At 48.0% G+C, this 25,846-nt stretch overlaps 2 protein-coding genes across 3 annotated transcripts; both read right to left on the bottom strand.

The window, feature by feature from the left end:
• Positions 1-6,634: 6,634 nt before the first annotated feature.
• LOC110297026 (amiloride-sensitive amine oxidase [copper-containing]-like) lies at positions 6,635-11,176 on the bottom strand. The gene is made up of 5 exons (XM_021165826.1): positions 9,295-11,176; positions 7,968-8,244; positions 7,552-7,684; positions 7,170-7,308; positions 6,635-6,666 (listed from the first exon to the last, which is right to left on the bottom strand). The coding sequence occupies exons 1-5, from the start codon at positions 11,174-11,176 to the stop codon at positions 6,635-6,637; spliced, it is 2,463 nt and encodes an 820-aa protein (XP_021021485.1).
• Positions 11,177-19,302: 8,126 nt separating this feature from the next.
• LOC110296945 (amiloride-sensitive amine oxidase [copper-containing]-like) lies at positions 19,303-23,090 on the bottom strand. Of its 2 annotated transcripts, none has more exons than XR_003836980.1 (4): positions 21,335-23,090; positions 20,283-20,572; positions 19,866-19,998; positions 19,303-19,613 (listed from the first exon to the last, which is right to left on the bottom strand). XR_003836980.1 is itself a non-coding variant. In XM_021165751.2 (4 exons), exons 1-4 carry the CDS (start codon positions 22,893-22,895, stop codon positions 19,419-19,421), a joined length of 2,172 nt encoding a protein of 723 aa, XP_021021410.1. In that variant the 5' UTR covers positions 22,896-23,090; the 3' UTR covers positions 19,303-19,418. The 2 variants fall into 2 exon arrangements, 1 of the variants encoding a protein (XP_021021410.1); XM_021165751.2 differs by having other exon boundaries at positions 20,290-20,572.
• Between the last annotated feature and the right edge of the window lie 2,756 nt (positions 23,091-25,846).

The following is a 25,846-nucleotide window of genomic DNA, read 5'->3' as shown; positions in this document are numbered from 1 at the left end:
CCTTTTTGATGCAAGGAATTATCTTTTATGGGGTCATGCTTTGCAATTTAGTATAGATGGTCAATGTGCAGCCTGTTAGTCATGCTGCCTGAGTGACAGTCCTGGAAACTGACATAACTAAGGACTAGCAATGTCACCTTGACTGTGTCTTTCAGGTCCCCATTGTCTCAACTATTAGTTGGGAAAGATAACAGCAGCATGCTCTGCACATGGCAAACCCTGGAGTTGCTGAGAGACACAACCCTCAGAGTGAATACAGTATCTGAGACAATGCCAGCCTTCTGGAAACACCCAGTGTCAGTCAGTTCTTCCTTTTCTAAAGAGAATCCCAGTGATACAATATGGATCCCAGCAGATTGGAGATTCTGAGAACTGCAGACTCTCTGGACTGAGTTATGGGGTAAGGATGGAGACAGCATTTCTCCCCTTCTCTAATCTGGCCTCCCACTGTGGGATACTCTAGTCAGTGTCTGTGTGCCATCCAGGTGATAGAAGCACCCCTGTGGGGTCATTCCAGATAGTGAGCCAGGGAAATAGCACGGCCGGGATCTGTACCCCCTGATTCTGACCCAAGTTAGCAGTAAGATACTCCACATACACCAGGGCAGGGATGTTTGTGTTGTTGTGTATGTGACACCATATCCGTGGTGTCTCTACCTTCTTTAGTAGCTGGAAGTGGGGCTTTGCTATGTGCAGAGTATCTGGGAGACCTTGGCTCTTGGGTATGTCCTGGCTGCTGTCACACTCACAAGGACTGATTTTTCCTGACTCCAACCTGACCTTGATGCTGTAGGGCCTCAGCAGGAAGCTCTTTCACATTTCATCTCTCGGTGGAACTTCCTGAGGTTGGAAGCCTCTGCAACAGTGGCTTTTTACTCAAGGTCCCTCTGGGTTTCTAGCTGCTCTTCTCACACCTGTGGGTGGGGGTGAGGGCCTGAGACTTTACTTATGTTTGGACTGTGAGGGGGTGGGGAGACTTTGCTATCTACCATAGGCAATTAGTTGCCCTGATCAGAATTGTTTGGGAGAAGACTGGGCTGAGAAGTCATCTCCATGTTCCAATCACCCACATGGACTCTCAAGTTGGCCCAGTCTTGCCTCTCAAGTGTTGGGGAGCAATCCCCCAGACCATTTCCTTTTGAAGCAGAAGGATGCCAGTCACTTCAGAGAGTGCTGTGTAGGTGGGACCAGATGGTGCCTCAAGTACCAGAGTTTAGTGATATCTTCAAGTTTCAGGGTGTGGAAGCTGTTCTTGGTGCTTGGAACAAGAATTGGAACAGAAGCCCCGTCCCTTGACCCAGGGATCTCCAACATATCCAGGGCCAACTGCCAGTAGGAAGCCAAGGTGGGGACAGGAGCTGGGCTTAGCAGTGTGCACAGGGAAGCTAGCATACAAATCCCACAGGAGTGTGGGGAAAGTCTAGGAGTAAATTATGGCCACTGCCGCAGTTTCAATGAGACAGTAGCTGGTTTTCTAGGGAGCTATGCTGCGGTCAGTCTGCTGGGTTTAACCACGAAGCAGAGGCAGCTTGTGTTTCTGAAGGCCTGACAACCATCAGTATACAAAGAGCCAAATGGGTAGGTACTGAGGAAGCTGCTCATCTGCTCTCAGTGGCCTTGTTCTGCTGAGACTGATGTCAAGCGGACAGCCCCGGCATTTCTCAGTGGCATCACCTTTTAACACCAAGAAACACATGGAGCATCCCCAGATGATGCTACCATCTCACAGTGCTAGGCTGTGAATATTTCTCACCTCCGTGGCATTCTCCCACTCTGTGCACCACTCCGCTTATTCCCAACAAGAGCAGACATGTACCTCACATTCAGGGTACTCGAGGGCACCATTCTCTGCCACCATTTTTTCCAGATGTGTGCAGTGTTTTATTTCACATGGAAGCAGGCTGAATAAATACTTCTGATTTTATGTCAGAGAGTCTTGGATTTGGCTCCAGTGGGTGACATTATTGGTAGGAAGCAGCTGAGTAACTGGGAGGGCCTGGTCTTAAGTCCTACCTGCCATACCCAAGTCAACTTGTTAATGCTCTTGGTGGGAGTAGATATTTCCTAGTATGTGAGTATGCCAGTGGGTGCTGAGGTTAGCCCTACCCCCAGGGTGGTAGGAAGTGGTGTGTCTGTACCTGGTGGTGTGCATCTAGGCCTCTGCCTCTCCACTAGGATAGAATATGTATAGTTCCAGATATAACAAATTATAGACTATGTTTTTCCCAGCACCTCTGTGAGTCTCCTCAGCCCGGCATAGGTATTGAAGCCGTCTGTAAAGCTGGACTTCAAATGCTGCCTAAGAGGCACCTATGGGCATCTTAAAGACACAGAGGGCTCATTGAGAGTGGATGGGACAGTCAATGTCATAGAGGTAGACGACATGTTGAAAAGTAGCTGTGGCTGGTCATTGATGCCAGGGGCTAACTGGCAAGTGACACTGTCTAGACCCCAGCTCACATCCATGTACTCAGTCTGCATGATGTCTTCTGTTCAGTGCCCCAGCTGTTTGCATGCTGATCTCATAGGTGATATGTCCACCTCTACAGAGCACATTAAAGATCTGCAGCTCAAAAGAGGGCTGCAACTAGAAGGAGGAGCTCTGGCCTCTACAGAGAAGGAAGGAGAAGCTCCGGTGTCCACTGAACACAGAGTCATGTTTTAGGTCATGAGTAGGGAACACTGGGCAGGACTACTTGAGGGCCAGCCTTCTGATGAACTGTGGTGACTGCTCTGTGCTCTTGGGCAGTGAGTCCTTGAGACCACCATGTCCACTTCTCCATCTGCGTATTTCTGAGCCAGTTCCTCTGGGCTGTTGTAGAACTTGCCGCGTTATACCAGAGCTATTCCACTCTTTGGTCCTGGACATCTGTGCTGCTGTGAACCACTAGGACCTCTAGCCCTGTTGGGGACAGGAAGTGTCCTTTTGCAAAGCGTTGCCAGATAAACCATATAAGATGCCTGCTGGACTCCTCTGCATGAGGGGCCACATAAGCGAAGGTCAGGCAGCAGCCATTACAGAGTCCTGTAGTGAGAAGCCACTGGTGTGTAGAAAATCTCTAGCAAGGCCTTGGTGGCCTCTTTAGGGTGCTGTAGAGGAATGCAGACTCTACTTTGGATATGTCTGGATGCTTAAGACAGCTGATGCCAGGCCGGGGCTCAGATGTCTACACTGCTGAGTGTCCTCCACTCTCCTGGATGGGGCTAGCATCTGGGTAAATCTCACCTAAAATGAGTTGCAGGTTAAGATGGAGGCAAGAGAAGTTATACATACTTATCAGGCATACCAGGGAGACACTGAGCCCCAGAACCTGAGCATCGTGGATGCTTCATGTTTTCTATTTGAAAATGGGTTTCCTTGTCAGGCATGTGCCTTCCCCAAGGGTTGGAAACACATACTATGGGTACATGAGAGTGCAAAGTTTTCTGGAAGATTTTTTTTTCTTCCAGAGATGCTTTCTCCCTTAACTCTATGCCACATTTATACTCAGCCCCTTTTCAAAGTTAGCTAAAATCCTGCCCCACCAAGGGACTTCCTGTCTTGGTCCTGGGCCTGGCTCTGTTCACATCCTACTCACTGCCCCTCGGCATGTTGGTATTTAGTCTGCAGAAAACGAGGTCAGACTGTAGCAGTGAAGGTGTGTGCTGCCCCTGCCCCATCCCCTGTGAGCCGTGGGAGCCCCAGCTCTTCTGTCCTGTGTCTGCTGGCCCTGATGATCACTGCCAAGGCTGGTCTGAGAATCCTTTTACATTCTCCAATTCTCCTACCTGTGGATCATCATGGTTGTTTGGCTCCATGGACATCATGTGCTCTGGGAACGTCTCTCTCTCTCCTTGTCTTGCTCCTTGACTAGCCTTGCTGAGCCCCTGTAATTGATCAGGGGTTCACAGGGCTCCAGGCTTTCAGGGTCCACCTAAGAGTGGGTGAGACAGGGGATCTTGGTAAACCCAAAGCCAAGAGGCCGGCAGGAAGAGCATGAATTCTAGTGAAACTTGGTCATGCTGCCCTTAAACAAACATTATAAACTGGATTCCATTTCTCTCTTTCGCCCCCTCTCTCTGTATGTGTGTGCTGGTGGATGAATATATATGTGTGTTAGTGTGTTACTGTGTGTGTGTAGTATACTTGTGCATATTCACTTTTATACACATATGTATGCGGGTCAGGAGACAGAGCATACATCCTCACCCCCTTCCCCCTTACTTTTGTTCCTTTTCTTTACTTTCATTTTTTTATAGACAGTATCATGGCCCAGGCTTTGTGCATCTTATCCTCGTGCCTCCACATCCCCTGTGCTGGGATTGTAGGTTAGTAACAGCACACTGCACCTTATTTTTTTCTTTCCATTTTGGAACAGGGCATCTTATTAGCCCAGAGCTGGACAAGTCCACTAGGGAGGCTGGCTAGGGTGCTTCAGGTATCTGTGTGTGTCTCCTGCTCTTCACATCTGCGGTTACAAGTATGCACCACCACACCCTCTGTTGTCCTCTGGGTTTTAGATATCAAGGTGTTGTCCTTATTTTGCAAGACTGTCACTTAATTCAGCTATCTGTCTAATCTCTAGACTTCATCTAGAATGTTTTTATGAGAAAATATTAATTATATAATTTGAAGGGATATCTTATACATATACACAGTGTACTCTCTCACATTATTCTCTCTTTTATTCCTTCAAGTGCTCCGAATCTCTCTCCTCCTCCATCAGCCCCTTCTATTAAATGCCCCCTCCCTCCCTCCCTCCCTCCCTCCCTCCCTTCCTCATTCCCTCATTTCCTTCCTTTTGTTAATCCAATAGTTTTGTTAGTGTGGCTTACTTGATAATGGGTGAGTTTTGTGTACATGAACATGGGTGACTTGCCAGAGACTACACCACTGAAGGAAAGGACTCCTTCTTCAGTCAAGTGTTAATTCCATATACATCTTCAGGGAGAAGAGGGCCACAGGGACTCCCCCCGCCACCTCCCTGTCCACGATAAGGTGTGGTTGGGCCTAATTTTGTATGGTCTCAGACATCATTTGTGGTTGTTTTCAGGGGTGTAGAGCACTGCCCCACATCTCCTCCCTATGTCTTATGCCTCTCCCACTCTAAGCATCCACCCTATGGTTCACATGCTACAGATTCTAAACCACAGAGACGCTTCACTACTGCCCAGCATCTATTGCTATTCCAGAATTCCTGCTTGCTGGGCAAGCACGTGACATTGAAGGGTCAGAGAGTGTTCTCACAGATCCCTAATCCTGAAACTCTCTCGTTCTTCCCTCCCTGCAGCTCAACCTTTGCCTACCTCTACTCTTAGCTGTCTTTCCAGAAGGGAGCTGGAACCATGCATTCCTGATGCTTTCTTGTCATCTATGGCTGACTTCCTACTTTCCAATCGCTCATCCCCAGATGTCTTTTTTCTTTGCCCAGAAGGCTGAAAGTGTGGAAGAGGCTGAGAACAATCTCTTCCAACATAATAACATGGGCATCCCAGGGAAGAACACTGTGGCAAAGGAGCCACAGACAGGAGGCATGCCTGCTCTCCAAAACATACTTACTAGCAATGCCATCCTCTACCACGAGTGGCCTGGCCCTTGCTTTCTTGGCCTCTGTGTCTTTTCTCTTTCTCCTGTTCCCTGCATCATACCTGGTCCTCTCCCTCCCTGCTAGCCTTCTTAGTGTCCTATTGGATGTACATGTGAGCTCTGGTCTGTCTGCCTCTGCACCACTAAACCTCTACACACACAGTACGAGCAGACATCGGGAGAAAGACAGGATAAACATGACAGGTAGTCCTCACATCTTTTATCTTTTTGCTTGTGTGTACTCTCTGTGTATTTGTATATGTTGTATGTGTGGCCATGTATTCTTCGGTGCATATGCATGAGGCAGAAAGTGGCAGTCAATATTACGTGTCTTATTCATTGCCCACATTTTGTTTTTTTGTTTTTTTGTTTTTTTGTTTTTTTGTTTTTTTGAGGCAGGTTTTCTCGGTGAACCCAAGTTCACTCAATTCTGCTGGAGCAATTGGCCAGCAAACTCAAGAGATCACCCTGCCTTTGCCCTGCCTAAAATCAGTGCTGGGCTACAGACATGGGTCACGGTGCCTGACTTTGCATGTATGCTGGCATCTGGACTCAGGTTTCTATGCTTGATTGCAAGCACTTTGCTGACTGAGTCTCTGTTCCTCCTCCAGCCCTGCAGTTCTCTAGGGCTGGGTTCCTAATGGACACATGAGGGAAAATCTGTTTCCTTGCCCTTTTCAGCTCTTCAAGGGCATCTGTATGTTCCCCTTTATTCCTCCCATCCTTACACACCACAGACACACACACATGCACATACACACTACACAGACACATACAGACAATATGCCCATAGACACACACATACATACACACAGACACAAACAAACATACACACACACACACACACTGAGTGCAATACATACTAGTCCTTTTCTATTTTCCTTTGCTACTTGTGCTTGGTATGCCCTCTAGGGTTCTTCTGTAGATCACAGATGTAAAAGTCACGAACTTCTTTCATCATCTGGCACCACAGTGGTGCAGTGCCCTTGTTTATTGAGCTATTTTTCACTTCAAATGGAAAGTCAGTCGTCTCCAGGCTTCTGTTGTTATAGACAGCGATGCAGCGAATCAGCACACACACTGGGCATGAGTCATAGAGGCTAGAAGAACACCCAAAAGGTGAGATGCTGGTAACCATGTCACATTTCCCATAGCAGCTTCCTTCTGCCTACCCATCATTTAGTGGGACGGTATCTCAAAAGGCTCCCTGAGAGGGATCTGAGAGTGATCAGAGAGTCTCAGACACTGAAAACTCACCTGGTAGAGGACTCCAGTGTCTCGCGCTGCTTCCTTTCCCCTCCCTAAGGTAAGTCTTTTGGGATGCAGAAGGGAAATGTGAATGGAGCCCATGGCTTACCATCTGAGCATGTGGCTCACACTCCCCTTGGCCCCCAGCCCCTGCCCCCACCCCGATGCCTCTGAGAGCCAGGATACAATGATAGAGACCGAAGGGTTTGTTGTCGCCTTTGTGGGGTGCGGGTGGGTGTCCCTGGAGCTATTAGGCAGAAGCTGGGCCAGACACAAGACTGTGTCTCATGTAGCTGAACTGTGCAGGCATTGAGCCTAGGGAATTTGGTGTCTGATGCAGCTGTGGCTTTTGTACCTGTATATCTCCGGAAGCTGTTGTAGAAATCAAATGGCTGGAGCGAGAATCCCGCAGAGTTCCCTGGTGTAGCCACACTGGGGACAATCTCAGAATGGTGATTGTGTGAGAGGCCGACTGTCACCCAGGCCACCAAGTCCTATGGCAGAAATATGAGTCTCAGTGGGCAGGGCAGTGCTGAATACTGGCTAACTGAGGACCCTGGGAATTGGGATATATATATATATATCCCAAGATATCCTTAGCCTCATTTAAAAGAGGTGAACCCATCTGTCTTGACCTCTGAACTTGCCCTACACCGCCAGCCACAATCCTGGGGCCTAAATCTCGTCATTGACTAGTAACCAAACCAGAGGTAGGCAAAAGGAGACTGGATCAATACCTCATCTTCAATGTTTTCATTGTTGTGAATGAAGTTCTCAAAGACCATAGGATAAGCCCAGTGATGGTTCTGGTTGTAAAGGCTACTGTGGAACCGCTCAGACTCCTGGTACTTAGTCACTGCCAGCTGGTACCTGCAAGCAGAGACGCATACGAGTAACTTCAGAAATGAGGGCTGCCTCTGATCCCTTCCTAGAGACACCATCACAACCAAGGATAGGGAAATTGTGCTCCCTAGAATGAGTGATAGTCTTCATGGACCTGAAATGTTTTCCATCTGTCTGTCAGCCGGAATTCCCATTAGAAGGCAAACTCAGAGGCCAGCAAAAACATGGCCTCTTGGACAGAAACTGATCATACACAAGGTCACTGAGGGAGCCCTTGGCCTTCCTCAGCAGTTTGTCTGAGTCCCCTCACCTGGGCCACGTGAAAGCGGGGGAGGTCTGCCAGCCTGGGGGTAACACTTGCTCAGTCATGGAGGGGACATGCAGGCGGTAGCTGTGGCTGAGACCTGACACACTTTTCCCAGTGTTGCTAAAAAGCAGGTACTTGGGCAGAGTCTGCCAGAAGTGGAAGGCAGCCTGGCGTTCCCAGGAGTACTGGGTCTTGTCAAGGATGGGTTTGACCTGCTGGCTCCAGGGGTCCATGATGTTTTCCAGTCTCATTTTCAGTGTCTGGAATCTATTCTTGGTACCTATATCATGAGGAGAGGAGGGCAAGAATCAGGGCTGGGACAGAAACTTCCTCCCCATTCTGTATGATCTCCATGCTAGGCCATACCCACAGTCAGCCCATAGGAAGAAGCTGGGGCCAGGCACTCGGTTAGCACTGTGGGAAGAAGGGAGGCCTACAGATGAGCTAGACAGCTGTGTCAGAAGGGTGCCCACAGACTTCTAGAGATCCAGTCAGTTACCTTAGAGACATGAGTACTCAGGCATGAGTATTACTGGTATACTCTGGGATAGAGGCCAGTCAGGGTGGAGACAGTGGCAGCTACCCATCTGGTCCTGATAGCCATATTGAGGATGTTGTTCTGTTGTAGGATTTGATGTCAAGCATCACAGCCATGCTATGCCTCTGTGATGACATCATTACCCAAGAAACACTGGACACCCAGATGACACTGTGGTCATCTCAGTGCTGGGAGGTAGCATTTCTTTCTTTTTATTTATTATTATTATCATCATCATTATCATTATTTATATTTTACTTATTCACTTTACATCCCGCTCACCCTCTCACCCTCTCCCACAATCCTTTCCCCAGACCCCCTTTGGGACCCTATCCCCCCACCATGGCACATTAATACTCTGTGAGGCTAGGTGCATCCTCTTCCACTGAGGCCAGATAAGGCAGCCCAACTAGAAGAACATATCTTACATACAGGTAACAGCTTTTGGGACAGCCCCTGCTCCAGCTGTTTGAGACTCATATGAAGACCAAACTGTACACATGTGTGTGTGTGTGTGTGTGTGTGTGTGTTAGCATTTCTGACCCTTCATGGCACTTCTTCCCCCAACCTTGTATACCATTCCACTCACACTCAACAAAGGGACCACACATCCCACATTTAGGGCCATCCTAGAGTACATTTGTCGTCCCCATTTTTTAGGGGTGCATGATGTTTCTTTATGTTAGAAGGCTGAATAAACATGGCCGATTTTATGCTGGGGAGTCTTAGCCTGTCTCTTTATGAAGTGTTTGGACAGTTTAGTGCCTGGGAGGGTCTGGTCTTAAGACCTACCTGCCACATCCAGGTCAATGCGGTAATGCGCTAGGTGGGAGTGGACATTTCCAAGTAGGTGGGTGTGCAGGCGACTGTGGTAGAGCAGCCCTTCTGAGCTGTAGAAAGTGGCATGAACATACCCGGTGGCGTACATCTTGCCCTCCATCATGCCATTGGAGTGGAAGATGAAGTCCCAGATGTAATCATGATTGTGGATTGTTGATGCTGTCCGCAGAACCAGCATGGGTCCACTCAGCTTGGCATAGGAACTGAAGCTACTTCTAAAGTTGGAGTTAAAGTACTGCCTAAGGGGCATTTCAAAGATACAGAGGGCTCGCCGAGAGAGGACAGGACCATCACTGTCATAGTAGTGGATGGCATCCAGGAAGGTGGCTTCATGGGGACAGTCAATGCCAGGAGTTAGCTGGTGAGTAATACCTCCTAGGCCCCAGCCCACATCCATGTATTTGGTCTTTCTGCCTGCAGCTGTGTGTCCTCTATACAGCGCCATAACCTCTTGCACACCAACCTCATAGGCGATGCGTTCACCTCTAAAGTGTACATTAAAGAGCTGAAGCCCATAAGAAGAGTGCAGCTTGAAGAAGAAGTTCCAGTCTCCGTAGAGCACAGTGTTGTGTTTTAGTCTGTAGTGGGGAACATGGGGCTGGGCCATCTGAGGGCCCCCCTTGCTGATAGGCATGGGAAATTTAGCCTTGGGCTGGACTACTTGAGAGCCACCCTTGCTGATGGGCATGGGAAATTTAGTGTGGGGTGGGGCCACTCGAGAGCCACCCTTGCTGATGGGGATAGGAAATTTAGGATCAGGCTGGACCACTCGAGGGCCACCCTTGCTGATGGGCATGGGAAATTCACGATAGGGCTGGGCCACTTGAGGGCCACCCTTGCTGATGGGGATAGGAAATTTAGGATCAGGCTGGACCACTCGAGGGCCACCCTTGCTGATGGGCATGGGGAATTCAGGGTAGAGCTGGACCACTCGAGGGCCATCCTTGCTGATGGGCATAAGGAATTCAGCATAGGGCTTGTAGGTGGAGAACTGTGGAAACTGCTCTGTAGTCTTGGGCAGTGGGTCCTTGAGGACCACTATGTCTACTTCTCCATCTGCATATTTCTGAGCCAGTTCCTCTGGGCTGTTGTAGAACTTGCCATTATACCAGACTTGTTCTACTCTCCAGTCCCGGACATCTGTGCTCCCATGATCCAAAAGAATCTCTAGCCCTGTGGGCTGCAGGAAGTAGTCATTAATAATGCGTTGCAAAAGAAACCAGCTATGGCGCTTTCCAAATGTCATAGCACGAGGGCCAACATTGGTAAAGGTCAGGCAGCCACCATTGCAGTCCTGCAGTGTGAAGCCAGTGGTATCAAAGAAAAACTCTTGTAAGGGCTTGGTAGCTGTCTTCAGGGTATGGAAGAGGAGGGCAGACTCTACTTTGGACATGGGTCTAGATGCCCATGACAGCTGCTGGCCTCCCTTGCGGTTCAGTTTTCGCATGTACATGGGCTGTTCAACGGGCCCCACAGCATACTCGGTGACATTGGGGTACTCCTGGGCACCAAAGTAGATCAGAACACGGGCTTCCCGTAAAGGAAGCACGGCCCCTTTATCTAGGAAAGCCAGCACCTCATACTTCTTGGGCATCAGCATCTCAATGAGGAACACGGAATTCTTGGCCAAAGTCAGTAACGTGGATGGCTGCAGCTCCAGCTCCTTGATGCTCATCACGAAGTTGTGCACAGCCTCCATCTCCTCGCCATTTAAGTCCCACAGCACCCAGGGCTTGGTCCTCAGTGCCCACCTGGAGTGCTTTGCCACTGACATGTGTACCACCAAGATGGTAGTCATCCAGCCCAGAACCAAGGTCCTTCCTACCAGGCTCATGGCTCTGAAACACAGCAGAGGAGAGGAGAGCTCACCTCAGAGCCCCTAGTTCTTAGGTGAACTCCTTCCTTTGTCCAGATGAAGTCAGAGCTTTCCTCAGTGGTATCTAGGCTTCTCTGTGCATGGCGTTGTTTCCTTTCTTATTGCCAAATCTCTTATACTCTCTCTTATCTAGATAGTGCCCATGTGTTTCTCTTTTTCTCAGGGTTTTCTCTGCAGGAGAGCATTTATCAACCAGAAATGCCATGAGTCACAGCAGCGGAGCCTTGGTCCTCACTGGCTATGAAGCACTTCTGTTCTGGAAAGACAGGGGCCTGGGCTGACAGCAAAATTCCCTTTTGAATGCAACCAATTTAGTGTGACTGTTCAAAGTGCAGATTCTGGGCTCAAGCTGCCTGGGATAAAGTCCTGGGAAGTCACAAGGCTACTGTGTGAGCTTGGCCGGCTTGTGAAATTCTCTGAGCACCCCACTGTGTTCACCTGTGAAGTGGAAATGGTAGCAGCAGCATGCACACCCTTAAAGGCTCTGGAGAGAAAGAAGCCGATAAGTGTGAATGATAAGTGTGAACGTGTGGATGTGGAACAGCACTGGCCTTCTGGAACTCACAGCATGCTGTCTACTCTCTTTAAAGTGAACCCTGATGATAGTCTGGTCCCCCGCACACTGCATGCTGGCTGGACTGAGTCTGGGCTGTGGAGCAAGGACAGGGTAGTCAAGGCTATTTGAGCACGCCTGTAAGGTTATCCTATGAAGTACATCAGGGAGTACCAAGCCAGGAATATATCATCCTCTCCTTGGAGGAGAAGGCATAGTCAGACATTTTATTGTTCAACAAGGTCCCCCGAACAGCAGTAAAGGATGTCTTGTCATGCTGGCTGTCATGCTGCTCTCTCTTGTACTTGCGGGTGAGGTGGGCTGGTCAGTTGTGATATATGCAGAGTGTATGGAGCCTTTGTCTCTTGTGTACATGTTGCTACTGTTACCACACCTGGTCCTTTCAGATCCTAACCTGATCTGGATACTGCTGAGTACCAGCAAGCTCTTTTTTGTGTATCTACATACACAGGAGGGACCTCACACCTGTCCTTGACCCCACTCTGCAATCCCACTCAATGGTCCCTCCAGGTCTCTAGCTGTACTCCCTCTTGTAGGTTTGGTGAGGTTCAGAGGACTGAATTATGGCTTGGTCCTCAGTGTAGGTGGAAGGATTCTGAGAGATCCTTGCAGTCACAGGTTAACTGCCTTGAGTTTCGTTGATTGGCAGGAATCTGGAGAAAATGCCTCTGTTGACGTATAGAAGTGGTCATAGGTCAACACTGCTATGTATTCTCCACCAGTAATAGGGTAAGGGGCCAAGGACCAGGGCGAATTTCACCTAAAAATGGCTTTCAGGGTAGTAATTAGGCAAAAGGAAGCATAGGTGCTCACGAGGGACATGAAGGAGGAACTGGATCACAGGCCTGGGCATCATGGATGCTTCATGGTTTCTGTTTAGAAATGTCTTGTGTTGTATGTGCCTCTCACAAGTGTCAGGAACAGCCTGTGTGCTCACAAAGTGCTGGTTTTCTGGGGGGGGTTCTGTTCAGAGAAGTGTTTCCACTTGATTTCCTCATGTCAAGTTTGTATCCTCTGTCTTCCTTCAAAGTTGGTTAACACTCTGCCTTACCAAGGGACTTCCTGTCTTGGTCCTGGATGTCCCACTCACTGTCCCTCAGCACGTTGTTATTTAGTCTCCAGGGAACAAGATCTTCTGAATGCAACAGTGAGAGATGTGTACTGTACCTGCCCTATCCCTTGTGAGCTGCTGGGCTCTGGGGGTTCCTTTGCATTCTCCTAGCCAACCTATAGAATATCATGCTTGTTTGACTTAATGGAGATGGTCCACCTAGAGGACTTCTCTTTGTTGCCTTGGTGCCTTGTGGATGAGACAAGAGGCTTCTGGATGAACTCAGAACCAGGGAGGACATGAACTTCAGTACGGATTTACTAGCTATTTTTAGACAGGATTCTTTATTTAAAAGTGTATTTCATATCTTTATGTTGCCCCCTCCTCTGCTTTCTTACATAATCTTGGCTGGTTTCCCTATACTGTTCAGGATGGAAACCATGCCTAGTACTGTTAACTAGGTCAAATCCCTCCTAGGAAAAATCTAGTACTACTGTTGACATATCTGACATAGTTCCCTAAGTTTTATTTTTATACCATAAATTAGTGTATTTCTCTTCTCTTTGGAGTAGATGGTACTTAATACAGACGCACACCTGTTAACATGTAGGGATAAAGAGACCATGGGACATCTATATTATATCTCTTCTCTACAAAGCTTGGGACAATTTTAGAAGAGGGAGCAGAAAGATTATAAGAGTTAAGGGAGTCGATATCTTGAGAGACATAGTATTTGCTGGACATGATGGGGCCATTGCACACATGAATCACACTAGCTGTTATTGATGGACAAGATTTTCACAAAATCAAGCCAGCCCCAATCCTAGCATGGATGGGGGGGGGCTTATAACATCCCAGTACTCTCTGAGAACTATTGATAATTGAAGGCTGCTAGGAGAGAGTCAGTTTTCTTCAGGAATGTGGGCCCCGATAGCTACCCATGGTCCAGTAGACGCTCTCACACTCCTGCACATATAAGCAGAAAGAAGTGGACTGGATGGGTATTAACAAAAGAGCACATGAAGAGGAAAAATGGGGGAGTAGTTTGGTCCAAACACATTATATTCACATAAATATATATTTATTTTGAGTAAAAAATTATATCAATATATAGTAATGTTATAAATATATAATGTTTAGTGGATAATAAACATTTAAATTTTATTGCCTCTCTAACTCCAGCTCATCCTTTTCCATTTTCTAGATAGACTCTTATTCTTTTTGAGTCCATAAGTATATGAATTTTGTGACCAAATGAGTTTTATTATAGTTGTTTACAATAGCACAAGAGCAAGTATGCATACATGATTATGGGCGACTTGATGGAAGATAGACTACTGAAGAAAATTTCTCCTTCTCTTATCCTCAGGGAGATTGGGTCCCCATGAGCCCCTCTAAATCTTGTGGAGATCTAGACTTCATGTTTTGGTCTGAGACAGGGCTCACTATATAGCCCTGGCTCCTTTGGAACTTGTTATATTGATAAAGGTAGTTGTAAACTCACAGAAATATGTCTGCCTTCGCTGCGCAAGTGTTGGGATTAAAAACATGCACCAGCACAGCCAGCTCGGATTTCTTGTTTTTGAAAATGTGTTTAGTCTTTCACAATTTCACACCTCTACAACATCTAACTTCACCAGCCCTTCATTGTCCTCTCCTGTGGCACCACCTCCAACTAAATGGCTTCTCTCTCCAATTAATCCCTCTCTTCATTTCATGCCTTTATTTTTGTAGCTCACTGAGTTAGTGAGGTTGCTTGCACAAGCACATTTGATGGTTATTTACCTGACACAAGTAACTGAGGAATATGACTTCAGCAACCATGAGCTGCTTAAAGCTCCCAGAGGAAAACCGGCTTTATGACTCCCCTGCCCTCCCATGAAGGGATGCTGATGTGTCTGTAGACTTCATTTTTAGAGGAGTTTTGGCATCATAGCAGTTTGAAGAGGAGGGATAGGGAGCTAGCTACTCCATATCTTTGACTCTTCCCCTGAGTCTCTCCACTATCAGCATCCAACAGTGTGGTCCATGAGTGACAATTGCTGACCCATAGAGACACTCCATTGGCACACCAAACTCATACTTTATGACCGGGGTCATCTTGCCACGCATCCAAAGAATGCTGACAAATGTGTAATGACAGTCCCATGCCATCACAGTACTGAGGAGTGTTCGTTCCAATGACCTTAAATCCTCTACACCCTCCCTGCTCCCCCTCCCTGCAGTTATACCTCTGCCAACCACTGATATGTTTCGGTCACCCTGGACAGTATGAATCCTATAGAAGGGACTGTGTTTTCCTGTGTCTCCATGTCCTTCTCAGCTGATCTCCCTCTAGCATCTCTTATCTCCAAATGTCATTTTGCTTTGAGGAGGAGGAAGAAGACAAGGAAGAGGGTTTAGAATCCTTTTCTCTGACGTAAAGTGGGCAACAGGGGGAGGGCTCCAATGGCAAGGGAGTCACAGGATAGGGGAGAGCTTAGCAGCCAGTGACCCTCCCAGCTGCAGATCAGAGACATGTCTGCTCCCTGCAACCCCCTTCCTGACTGTGCTGCCCTATGTTCCATCAGAATGCATTGAAGTGACCTTTAGTTTCCTCTGTTCTCCTGGCTTTCTTGCAGCCTTCTCAGTGTCCTATTCCATGGGCCTCTAAGCTGTGCTCGGCTGCCTCTGCTCCCACTCAGCAAGAATCACTGAATCCCTACTGCATGCACAGTACCAGCTGTCAGCTAGGAAAAGTCAGGATAAAGGGAGCCGTGGCTTTCAGTCAAGCTATACATTATGTGGCTGGAGTGGTAACCACACACACACACACACACACACACACACACACACACACACACACACACACACACTCGTGTATGCACAAGCAGTTGTGTATATACAGCTTCCTAAGGCAAACCATCATTTAGGCAGGAAAATATACCCACAGCCTCCATGAGAGAGACCCAGACATTCCAGACAGTGAAAAATTCAGTACCTCATTTGGCTTCCTTTGCCCTGGACATGGAAGGAGGCTGTCTTTGGACAGTTGATGGCAGAGGAGCTACTTTATAGGTGATAGTACCCAAGCCACATATCTGTGGTCTTGGTCAGCTATCCTGTGGGGGTGTCTTCACTATGCAAAGCCATAGTCTCTTGAACACTGACCCAAAGGGAACAGCCCCAGCCTTTGGCAGATTTCAGTGTTGTCTCCTAGTCTGTATTAGGGACCATTGGCTTGTTCCACATGAGGAAGGTGCCTTGGGAAATTTCCACTAAGCTGATTAAAGATACATGGCTTCTCTGTGCTCTTGGACAGTGGGTCCTTGACAGTGAGTCTGCTATGTTCACTCTCCATCTGCATATTTTTTGAGCCAGTTCCTCTGGGCTGTTGTAGAGCTTCCCATTATACCAGACCTGCTCTACTCTCCATTCCTGGATATCTGTGCTCCCATGATCCACAAGAACATCCAGACCTGTAGGTTGCAGCAGGCGATCTTTTACAATGAGCTGCAAAAGGAACCAGGTGGCCCGATGTCTAGACTCCACACTATGGGGGGCCACATGGGTGAAGGTCAGACACTGGCCATTGCAGTCCTCTAATGAGAAGCCAGTGGTGTCAAGGAAAAACCCCTTTAAGGGTGTGGTTGCTGCTTTGATTTTGTGGTAGAGAAGGCTTTGCTCTGCTTTGGACATGGGTCTGGATGCCCAGGATCGATGTTTCTCTGGCCTGGGGGACAGTTTTCTCATGTAGATGGGATTTGGTAAGGTCCCCTCCTCCCTCCTAGCAAACTCAATGACATAGGGTGCTCCTGGGTACAGTGAATCTGACAACATGGGCTTCTTGCACAGCACATTTTGTTCCTTATCCAAAAATCCTAGGACATACTTCTTGGCCAGCAGCATCTCAATGAGGAACAAAGAGTACTTGTCTAAAGTCTGTGTGCCTGATGGCTGCAGCTCCAGCTCCGTCCTGCTCATCAGAAAGCTGTGCACAGCCTCCATCTCCTGGGCGCTCAGGTTTTCGAACACCTGGCCTTGCCATTCAACATCCAGCTGGGGTACTCTGCCATGGTCACCTGTAGAACCAACAAGGATGGCAATGCAGCCCAGTGCCAAGCTCCTTTGTGCCAACCCCATGTCTCTGGAACTCAGCAGGAGAGAGGAGAAAACTTAGGTATATCTGTCTCCAAGCCAGCACTCCAGAGCTCCTTGTCTCTAAGCCCTGACTTTCCCACTAACTGTGCTTCCTCCCTTACCCAACTGAAGCCAGAGTTGGAGTCTCTGGGTCCTTACTCATAGTTCACAGTGCTGTCTGGGTCTCCATTTGCATCCACCCATTTCCTCCCTCATCTGAAAAGCTCTTATACTCTTTCTTATCTAGATATCCCCACCATCTCTCTATTTTTTAGTTTTCAACAATCACAAAACATTCATGAGCTAGGGGTACCACAAGTTATAGCCAAGGCTAGCCCAACAAGGATTAAAGCTGCTTCTGCCCTGCTTCTGTCGAAGACATTAGTGAGAGAAAAATTCTCTTTCCCATGCAACAAATCAGCTTTTATGGGGATGCATGTTGAAATTTAAGTTAATGTTTGAAGTATATGAAGAGAGAATGATACAGAGGGAGGAAGGAGACATAAGGATGTTTGAAAATACAAATATTATTTCATATGCTTACCAAAACTTACATTTTATTTACTATATTACATATATAGTATAAATATAAGGTATAGCTATGCTATTTGGGATGAAACTGTTTCACCAAAAGGTCATGAACAAGAATTCTAGTGGCAGGCACAGTGTGCTAGCTGTTTTTTGTTTTTGTTTTTTGTCAACTTGACACAAACTTTAATCTGAACTTGAGTTAGGAAGAGGAGTCTCAATTGAGAAGAATGCTTCCATTGGATTGCCTATAGACAAATCTACAGAGCATTTTCTTGATCAATGATTGTTGCCAGAGGGCTCAGCTTACAGGTGCTGTGACCTGTAGGCAGGTGGTCAGGGGTTGCCTAAGAAAGCAGTCTGAACAAGCTAGGAAGCAGCACTGTTCCATGGCCTCTGTTTCAGTTTCTGCCTCCAGGTTCCTGCTCTGACTTTCCTTCATGAGAAACTGTAAGTTGTAACATGAAATAAATCCTTACCCGCCACCGTCCCAAAGCTGGTTTTGGTTATGGTGTTTATCACAGAGATAGAAACCAAACTAAGAAACATTCGAGCCCATTCTTCAAGTTATTGGTCAGGGTGGTTTAAGAGACTCCCACAACAGTATAGGGACTTCCATTGCTCTTGGTGGCCATCTACAGCATGAAGGTAAGGACCTATTGATGAATACACTCATTGGACTCAGGACTTGGGAGAATAGAGCTGGAATGGACACAGAAGTCTCACCCCTGAGGACTAGCCTTCACATGTCAGAAGGTGCAATTCAAGCAGCCAAGGGAGAAGATCAATCTAATGTCCTACCCAGCTGAAGAGCCTATGAATCACAGTAGTGACCAGCCTGGCAAGACATCCCTGATGGTGCAATAGTGACATTTTTATCTCAGGGTAAGCAATAGGTATCTAATTGGACTTAGCTTCCTCTCAGTAGGAAGGAATTTATACTGTCTACCCAATAGATTGATGGTCATAGACCCTAGAGGAGAACCTACTGCTGTCATTTTCTAAAATCAATGTAATTTCTAACTGTATTCTAAACACTTGCCCTTACACCCATGGGTAAGTGTAGCTCTCATCCCTCATCATGGAAGCTTTCTTTTTGTAACAGATGGTAACTGTTACAGAGATCCACAACTGATCAAAATGCAGAGAAACTGTGACCTTGGAGTGTCCAGTCCTAGCTGGTACATCCACAACACAACTCCCAAGCCCTGGCAACAGAGGCACAGAGAGGAGCGCAGGGGTCTGTGTTACTGTGCCTGCCCCAGGAGACCAGGGAGCACCGCTGTTCCCATGAGGGTGAGAACTGGGGTGCATTTCAGTTAGAATCCAGTTTTAGAGCAGGAAATGGGCAAAGGGAGCATAGGCACTCATCAGGGCCCTGTGTTCTTATGTCATATGTCCCACTCACAAGTATGGGGGTCACAACCGTTGTCTCCAGACTTTGCTTGCTGCAGACAGCTCTACTGTGACCAGAACACACATACATTTTGTCGTTTGTTGATAAAATGATCTTAGGGAGAAAACTTTAGATGATAAAACAACAACAAAAGGGAGAGATGTTGGTCATCTTTTAGATTTCCCCTTAACAGCTCTCTTCTGCACGCCCAGCATTGAGGTGTGACCGTTCCTATAAAGTTACTCTAAGAGGCATGGCAAAGTCTCAGATATTGAAAAATCCATCTCATAGAAAATCTTTACCCTGATCATAGAGGCCTTTTTGGCATGTAGTATATAACTGTATACAGATCCCACGGCCACATATATGAGTATGTGGTCCACACCCTCCACAGTTCTAGAAGCAACACAGAAGGGAAGAATGTCAGTATTTATTGAATGTCCTTGTGGGGGTATGGGTCTGTTGAGCAGGAGCTGGGGCTGGACTCTTGACACAGGGTTGTAGGTCCCATTGAAGTTGAATAGTGGAGGCATCAGGCAGACCCTGCCCCCAGGGATCCAGTGTCAGATACATCTGTGGCACTTGGACCTGGATGTTTTTCAGGGATATAGAAGAAGTTGAAAGGCAGGAGCAAAAAGCCTACGAAGTTCCTAGATGAGGCCATATATGGAGCAGCTTCAGAGTGGGGCCCATGAGAGAAGCCTACTGTCACCCAGGCCACCAAATCCTGTGGGAGAGACAAAGTCTTTAGTGGGTCAGGAGGTATTAATTGTGAACTCTGGAAGGTCTGGGTCATTTTAAGATGTGTCTACAAACTTTCCCCCAGAGAGTCTTAGCCCTATTGAAGAGAGGTTGGCCCATCTTTCATGACTTCTGAACTTGTCCTCCACCAGCAAGCCACACTCCTAGGAGCAGGGACAGGTGGAGTTGGAGGGTAGTGATAAGACCAGAGGAGGGAAGGGAGAGACTGGTCTAGTACCTGGTCTTCAATATTCTCACTGTCCTGAAGGAAATCCTCAAAAACCACAGGGGGATCCCAGGGGTGATTCTGGTTGTAGATGCTGCTGCTGTACTGTTCGGAGTCTGAGTACTTGCTCACTGCCAGGGAGTACCTGCAGGTTGAGAAAAAGCCAGGTGGCTGTGAGTGCTGGGGCACCAGCTAGGGCTCAGAACATCCTCAGGGCCACAGATGGGGAAGCTGGTGTTTCCTCACAATGCATGGTGATCTCCTGGACTTTGCAAGAGTACTCAAAGCCATCTGAGGGCCAAGAGCCCTGTGAGCACACCCCTTCCCTCCCCAAGGGCATGAGGATGTACACTCAGACTCACACATGGACTCAGAGTGTCAAGAATGGAAACAGAGAGACATTTACAGCCAGTGAGGTGCTCCCACGACTCCTCACCGGGCCCAGCTGAAAGCCAAGTCCTCTTGGGTTTCAGGGGTCAGCCTCTGCTCAGATGTGGAGTAGATCTTTAAGCGGTAGCTGCGCCGGTATCCCCAGATGTCCTTTTTGGGGCTGCTAAAGAACAGGAATGAAGGCAGAGTCTGTCCAAAGGAGAAGGTGGCCTGGCGCTCCTGGGAATACTGTGTCTTCTCCATCATGTCCTGTACCAGGCGTCTTGGGCTGCTGGAGTTGGTGGTGTTTTTCTGCTTGGCCTGCAGTGTGTGGAAGCTGTTGTTGGTGCCTGGAACCATGGGGGGAGAGGAAGGTTTAGAATCAAGCTTAGATTGGAAGTTTTCTCCCTCCATCCTGGATCTTCAACATAGACCACACCCACAGCCAGCAGCCAGCCAGAAGCAGTGCTGGGGGCAGAAGATGGTTCAAAAACATGGGCTGGGGAACTAAGTGAATCCGAAACCACAGGAGCTAGAGGACAGCTCAAGGGTCAGTCCTGGCAACTGAGGAAGTTTCAGTGTGACCCGGGCTCTTTCAAGATACAGCCTGCTTGCTGTAGTTTTAACCCTGGAGAGGGGGGATAGTCTGTTGAAGGCCTGAGTCTTCCTGCAGCAATACTTTCTGGGCCATAAAAACAAATGAGATTTATGGGTGACAGACATCCATCTTATCCTGATGGCCTTGTTCTGTTATTTGCTTTGATGTCAAGTGTCAGAGCCATGACACTGCTCTGTGGTGATAGTATATATCGAGTACAGACTGTCTGAAAGGGCTAGACAGTGACATTTCTTCCTTCTCACCCCATTATACTTCTTTCTCCCCTCCCTTCTGTACTATTGAATTTAGAGCCAGATGCACGCCTAAGATTCTGGGTAACACTAGGGTACAATTCACAGCCACTATTTTCTCAGATGGGGGCTGGAGGGGGGAGACTCTGAATACTTACATCAGATAATAGTTAACATCAGGGCGTCTCAGCCCTATCTTTGTGAGGTAATGTTAATGGTGGGAAGCAGCTAAGTGACACGGAGGGTCTGATTTCAAGTCCTACCTGCCACATCCAGGTCAACACGGTAATGCACAAGGTGGGTGTGGCTGTGGCCAAGCTGGTGAGTCAGCAGGTGAGTTTCTCTCAATCCTTCATGGGTATAGATGGTGGTGTGGATGTAACCTGTGGCATGCATCTTGGCTGAGATCGTGCCCGTTGTATAGAAGATGAAGTCCCAGATGTAATCAAAATTGTAGAGCGCTGAGGTTGCCCGTAGCACCAGTTTGTGTCCCATCACATCTGAAAAGAAGTTGATTTTGCCTGCAGAGTTGGTGTTAAAGGTAGGCCTAACAGGCACCCCTGTGGGTATCTCAAAGAGGCAGAGGGCTCGTGGATAACGGACAGGCCCATCAGTGCCATGGTAGTGGATGACGTCTAAGAAGGTGGCTGTTTCTGGACAGTTGATGCCAGGGGCTAACTCATGAGTTACAGTGCCCAGGCTCCAGCCTAGATCCATGGTTTTGGTCAGCTCTCCTGCAGGTGTTTTTTCTCTATGCACAGCCATAGCACCCTGCACGCCAATCTCATAGGCTATATACTCATTCCTGAAGTGCACATTCAATATCTGCAGCCCAGAAGATGGTCGAAGCTGGAAGGAGAAACTCCAGTCTTTGTAGATCACAGTGTTACCATCTAGGTGGTATCTGGAATCATTGGCTTGTTCCACATGGGACCCAGATTTTCTGAGGGGCGCTGCGAATTTCCCACCAGGCTTGTTAAAGACTTGTGGCAGTTCTGTGTTCTTGGGACGCAGGTCCTTGAGGACCACCGTGTCCACTTCTCCATCTGCATATTTCTGAGCCAGTTCCTCTGGGCTGTTGTAGAGCTTCCCATTATACCAGACCTGCTCTACTCTCCAGTCCCGAATATCTGTGCTCCCATGATCCACAAGGACCTCCAGACCTGTAGGTTGCAGTAGGCGATCTTTTACAATGCGCTGCAAGAGGAACCAGGTGGCCCGATGTCTAGACTCCACACTATGGGGGGCCACATGGGTGAAGGTCAGACACTGGCCATTGCAGTCCTCTAATGAGAAGCCAGTGGTGTCAAGGAAAAACCCCTGTAAGGGTGTGGTGGCCTCCTTGATTTTGTGGTAGAGAAGGCTTTGCTCTGCTTTGGACATGGGTCTGGATGCCCAGGATCGATGTTTCTCTGGCCTGGGGAACAGTTTTCTCATGTAGATGGGCTGTGGCAGGGGCCCTACAGCAAACTCGGTGACATTGGGGTGCTCCTGGGCACTAAAGAAAATGATGACACGGGCTTCCCGCACAGGAGGTCTGGTTCCTTTATTCAGAAACTCTAGGACCTCCTTCTTGTTGGGCAGCAGAGTCTCAATGAGGAACACAGAATTCTTGTCCAAAGCCTGTGTGCCTGATGGCTGCAGCTCCAGCTCTGTCCTGCCCATCAGGAAGCTGTGCACAGCCTCCATCTCCTGGGCGCTCAGGTCTGAGAACACCTGGGCCTTGCCATTCAACATCCAGCTGGGGTACTCTGCCATGGTCTCCTGTAGAACCAACACGATGGCCATGCAGCCCAGTGCCAAGTTCCTTTGTGCCAACCCCATGTCTCTGGAACTCAGCAGAAGAGAGGAGAAAACTTAGGTATATCTGTCTCCAAGCCAGCACTCCAGCACCTTGTCTCTAAGCCCTGTCTTATCCCCACTGACTGTGCTTCCTCCCTTACGCAGCTGAAGCCAGAGCTGGAATCTCTGGGTCTTTACTCACAGTTCACAGTGCTGTCCAGGTCCTCATGTGCATCCACCTACTTCCTCCAGGGTAAAACCTTTTATACATTTTCTTATCTCCTACTGTTTTCCCCTTTTGGTGTTATAACACGGAGGAACATTCTTCAGCAGGGTGCAGTGATTCACAACAGCCCAAGGCTTGCTCCTCAAGGGCTACACATGGCCTGAGCTCTGGTGGCCAGAGGGTTGCAGTGAGAGCAAAATTCCACTTGTGAGTCAACAGATGATCATTTAGAGGGCTGCATGCTAAAATTTAGGTGAAACATTTAAAGCACAGCAAGGAAGGATGGTACAAGAAAGTAAGGCCGGTGGGATGGAGAGATAATGTTTGAAAAAGCCACAGGGAAACATTTTTATAAGCTTACTGAAAAAACACTTCTCTACACAGAGACACAGACATAGACACAGATACAGACAGAGACAGAGACACAGACACAGACACAGACACAGACACAGACACAGACACACACACACACACACACAGACACAGACACAGACACAAAGACATAGACACAGACACAGACACAAACACAGCCACAAAGACAGACACACTTAAAGAGAATTACACTACCCAAGATGATATTGATCCCTCAGAAGAGCTGTTGACCAACAGCAAGCCCTGTGCCAGCCCTGGGAAGCTTCCCTTTGGGTTGTTGGTCAGGGGGATGTCCATGAGACCCCCCAGAGTAGTGTAGGCTATTGGCATTGCCATTGGTTGCTTCTCACAGCTTGAAGGTAAGACTCAACTGCTGGAGACATTACATCCTTCAGATAAAAGACCTGAACGTATTTAGTCTTGTCTGACTTGGAAGCCTCCTACTTAAGGACTGGGTCTTATGCTTTCCCAAGGTCAGTTCAAACTTCCCAGAAAGAAAAACAATCAATAGTCCTACTGAACTGTAAAGCATACAAATGAACAGCCTGGCAAAGGCAGCCTAGCCTGTATGGTGCAATAGTGACACCTATGTTGGGGTGATGGGCAGCCATCTAAATGTATCTAAGGCCCACGCACAAGGTGGGAGTTGACAATTGTAAATCGAGTCTATTCCCACCAGCTAGAAAGGCAGGGATTTTTGTGGTACTCACAGACCTCAGCCCCTGCAGCCCTGTTCTTTCTTGTACCTGCTGGTGAGGCTTCCCGCCAGGTCCTGCTGTATACAGCGTTCCCAGGACACACTAGCTTTACACACGAGCTGGCTGCTGTCTCTGCCATTAGGCCTTGCTTCTGCAGATCCTGACTGGGGTGTTCCTGGCCTCCAGATGAACGCCCCTCCCCAAAGCCTTGCACTGGTCACAGATGTTGGAAGCCCCCATCTGACCTTTGCTCTCCACTCAAGGCTCCGTCTGAGTCTCGAGCAGGAGTTTCACTCATGAGGCCTTGATGAGGTCAAGGCTTAACTTGCGGCCTGTGAGGAGGTGGAAAAATTCTGAGTGGTCCTTTTTATCATAGGTAATTCATTCTTTTGTGGAGAAAGCCAGTGAGGGGCTCAGAAGCCTGTGGTACTGGGCCAGTTACAGGGGTCCTGGGTACAGTCAGCAGTTCTGATGGGGAGTTTCTTGTTTGTTTGTTTTTTTTCTCAAGACAGGGTTTCTCTATGTAGTTTGAGCTATCCTGGAACTTGCTCTGTAGACCAGGCTGGCCTCCAACTCAGAGATCTGCCTGCCTCTGCCTCACAAGTGCTGGGATTAAAGGTGTATGCCACCACGCCTGGCTATAAAATTCAATCTTAGAACAGGAATTTAGCTAAGGAAGCCTAGGCACTCTCCAGGGACATGGTGGAGAGCTGGGCATAGAACCTGTGCACTGTCAACACGTTTCTGTTTGGAAATGTGTTTCCTTACATCACATGTCACACTCACATGTGTGGGGAGCACAACTCAGGGTTCAATTTTCTGTTGGCTTCTTCCCCAAAGACAAGCTTGCCCACTTGTTTCTATATACTAAGTTCATATTCTGTTCCTCTGGTCAAAGTTGTCCAGAACCCTTGCCCACCAAGGGACTCTCAGTCTTAGGCCTGGGCTTAACTTCATTAAAGGGCCACCCACTGTCCTTCTAGCGATTTGTGCTTTAGTCTGTAGAGGGTGCTGTGAACATTCCCATACACCCCATGCAACTTCTTAGCTCTGGGCTCTTTTCCTTCATGTTCTTCTCTGTCTCTGTCTCTCTCTCTGCCTCTCTCTCTTTCTCCCCCTCTCTCTTTGAGTGTGTGTGTGTGTGTGTGTGTGTGTGTGTGTGTGTGTGGTGTCTATGCATGGGTCTGGAGAACAGAGGTTGACACTGTCTTCTCACTCATTTTCCACAGTAGTCTTTGAGGCAGGATCTCTCATGCAGCCTGGGATTTACTGATTCTGGAATACTTGATGCTGAGCAGGTGTCAGGGATCTGCCTGGCTTTGTCCTTTAACTCCAATCCTGGGCGGCTGTCATGCTACATGGTGTCCCATTTTCCATGTTGGGAATGTGAACTCAAGTCTTCATGCCCGGTGACAAGCACTTTTCTGACTGTCTTTGTCCCACTTCATTCCTGGAGTTCTTCGAGGCTGTGTTTCTAAAAGGAGAAAAATGGTTTTCCTTGTCCTAGCTGTTTGAGAGCACCTCAGCACCTTCCAATTTCCATTTCCGTAACTGGGAACTTTAGTACCCCCCTGTTTTTTCCCCACAGCTAGCACATGATGTATGTTATTCTCTGACATTTTCTTCCCCGACTCAATATATCCTGCAGGGTTTCCCTCCAGCCTGCAGACTCACCAGTCATACAGGTTTTTCCTGAA

The sequence above is a fragment of the Mus caroli genome, chromosome 6 (genome assembly GCF_900094665.2).
Source record: "Mus caroli chromosome 6, CAROLI_EIJ_v1.1, whole genome shotgun sequence".
NCBI classification, from domain to species: Eukaryota; Metazoa; Chordata; class Mammalia; order Rodentia; family Muridae; genus Mus; species Mus caroli.
This window is presented reverse-complemented; position numbering and strand designations above follow the sequence as displayed.

Coding starts and splice junctions, on each gene's coding strand:
- LOC110297026 (XM_021165826.1), bottom strand. CDS start 11,176: ATGAGCCTGGTAGGAAGGACCTTGGTTCTGGGCTGGATGACTACCATC. Junction 7,685..7,967: donor CCCGCTTTCACGTGGCCCAG/GTGAGGGGACTC, acceptor CTCTGCTTGCAG/GTACCAGCTGGCAGTGACTA. Junction 6,667..7,169: donor CAGCTTCCGGAGATATACAG/GTACAAAAGCCA, acceptor GTGTTCTTCTAG/CCTCTATGACTCATGCCCAG.
- LOC110296945 (XM_021165751.2), bottom strand. CDS start 22,895: ATGGGGTTGGCACAAAGGAACTTGGCACTGGGCTGCATGGCCATCGTG. Junction 20,573..21,334: donor TGTTGACCTGGATGTGGCAG/GTAGGACTTGAA, acceptor CCATGGTTCCAG/GCACCAACAACAGCTTCCAC. Junction 19,614..19,865: donor GTGAGAATATTGAAGACCAG/GTACTAGACCAG, acceptor TCTCTCCCACAG/GATTTGGTGGCCTGGGTGAC.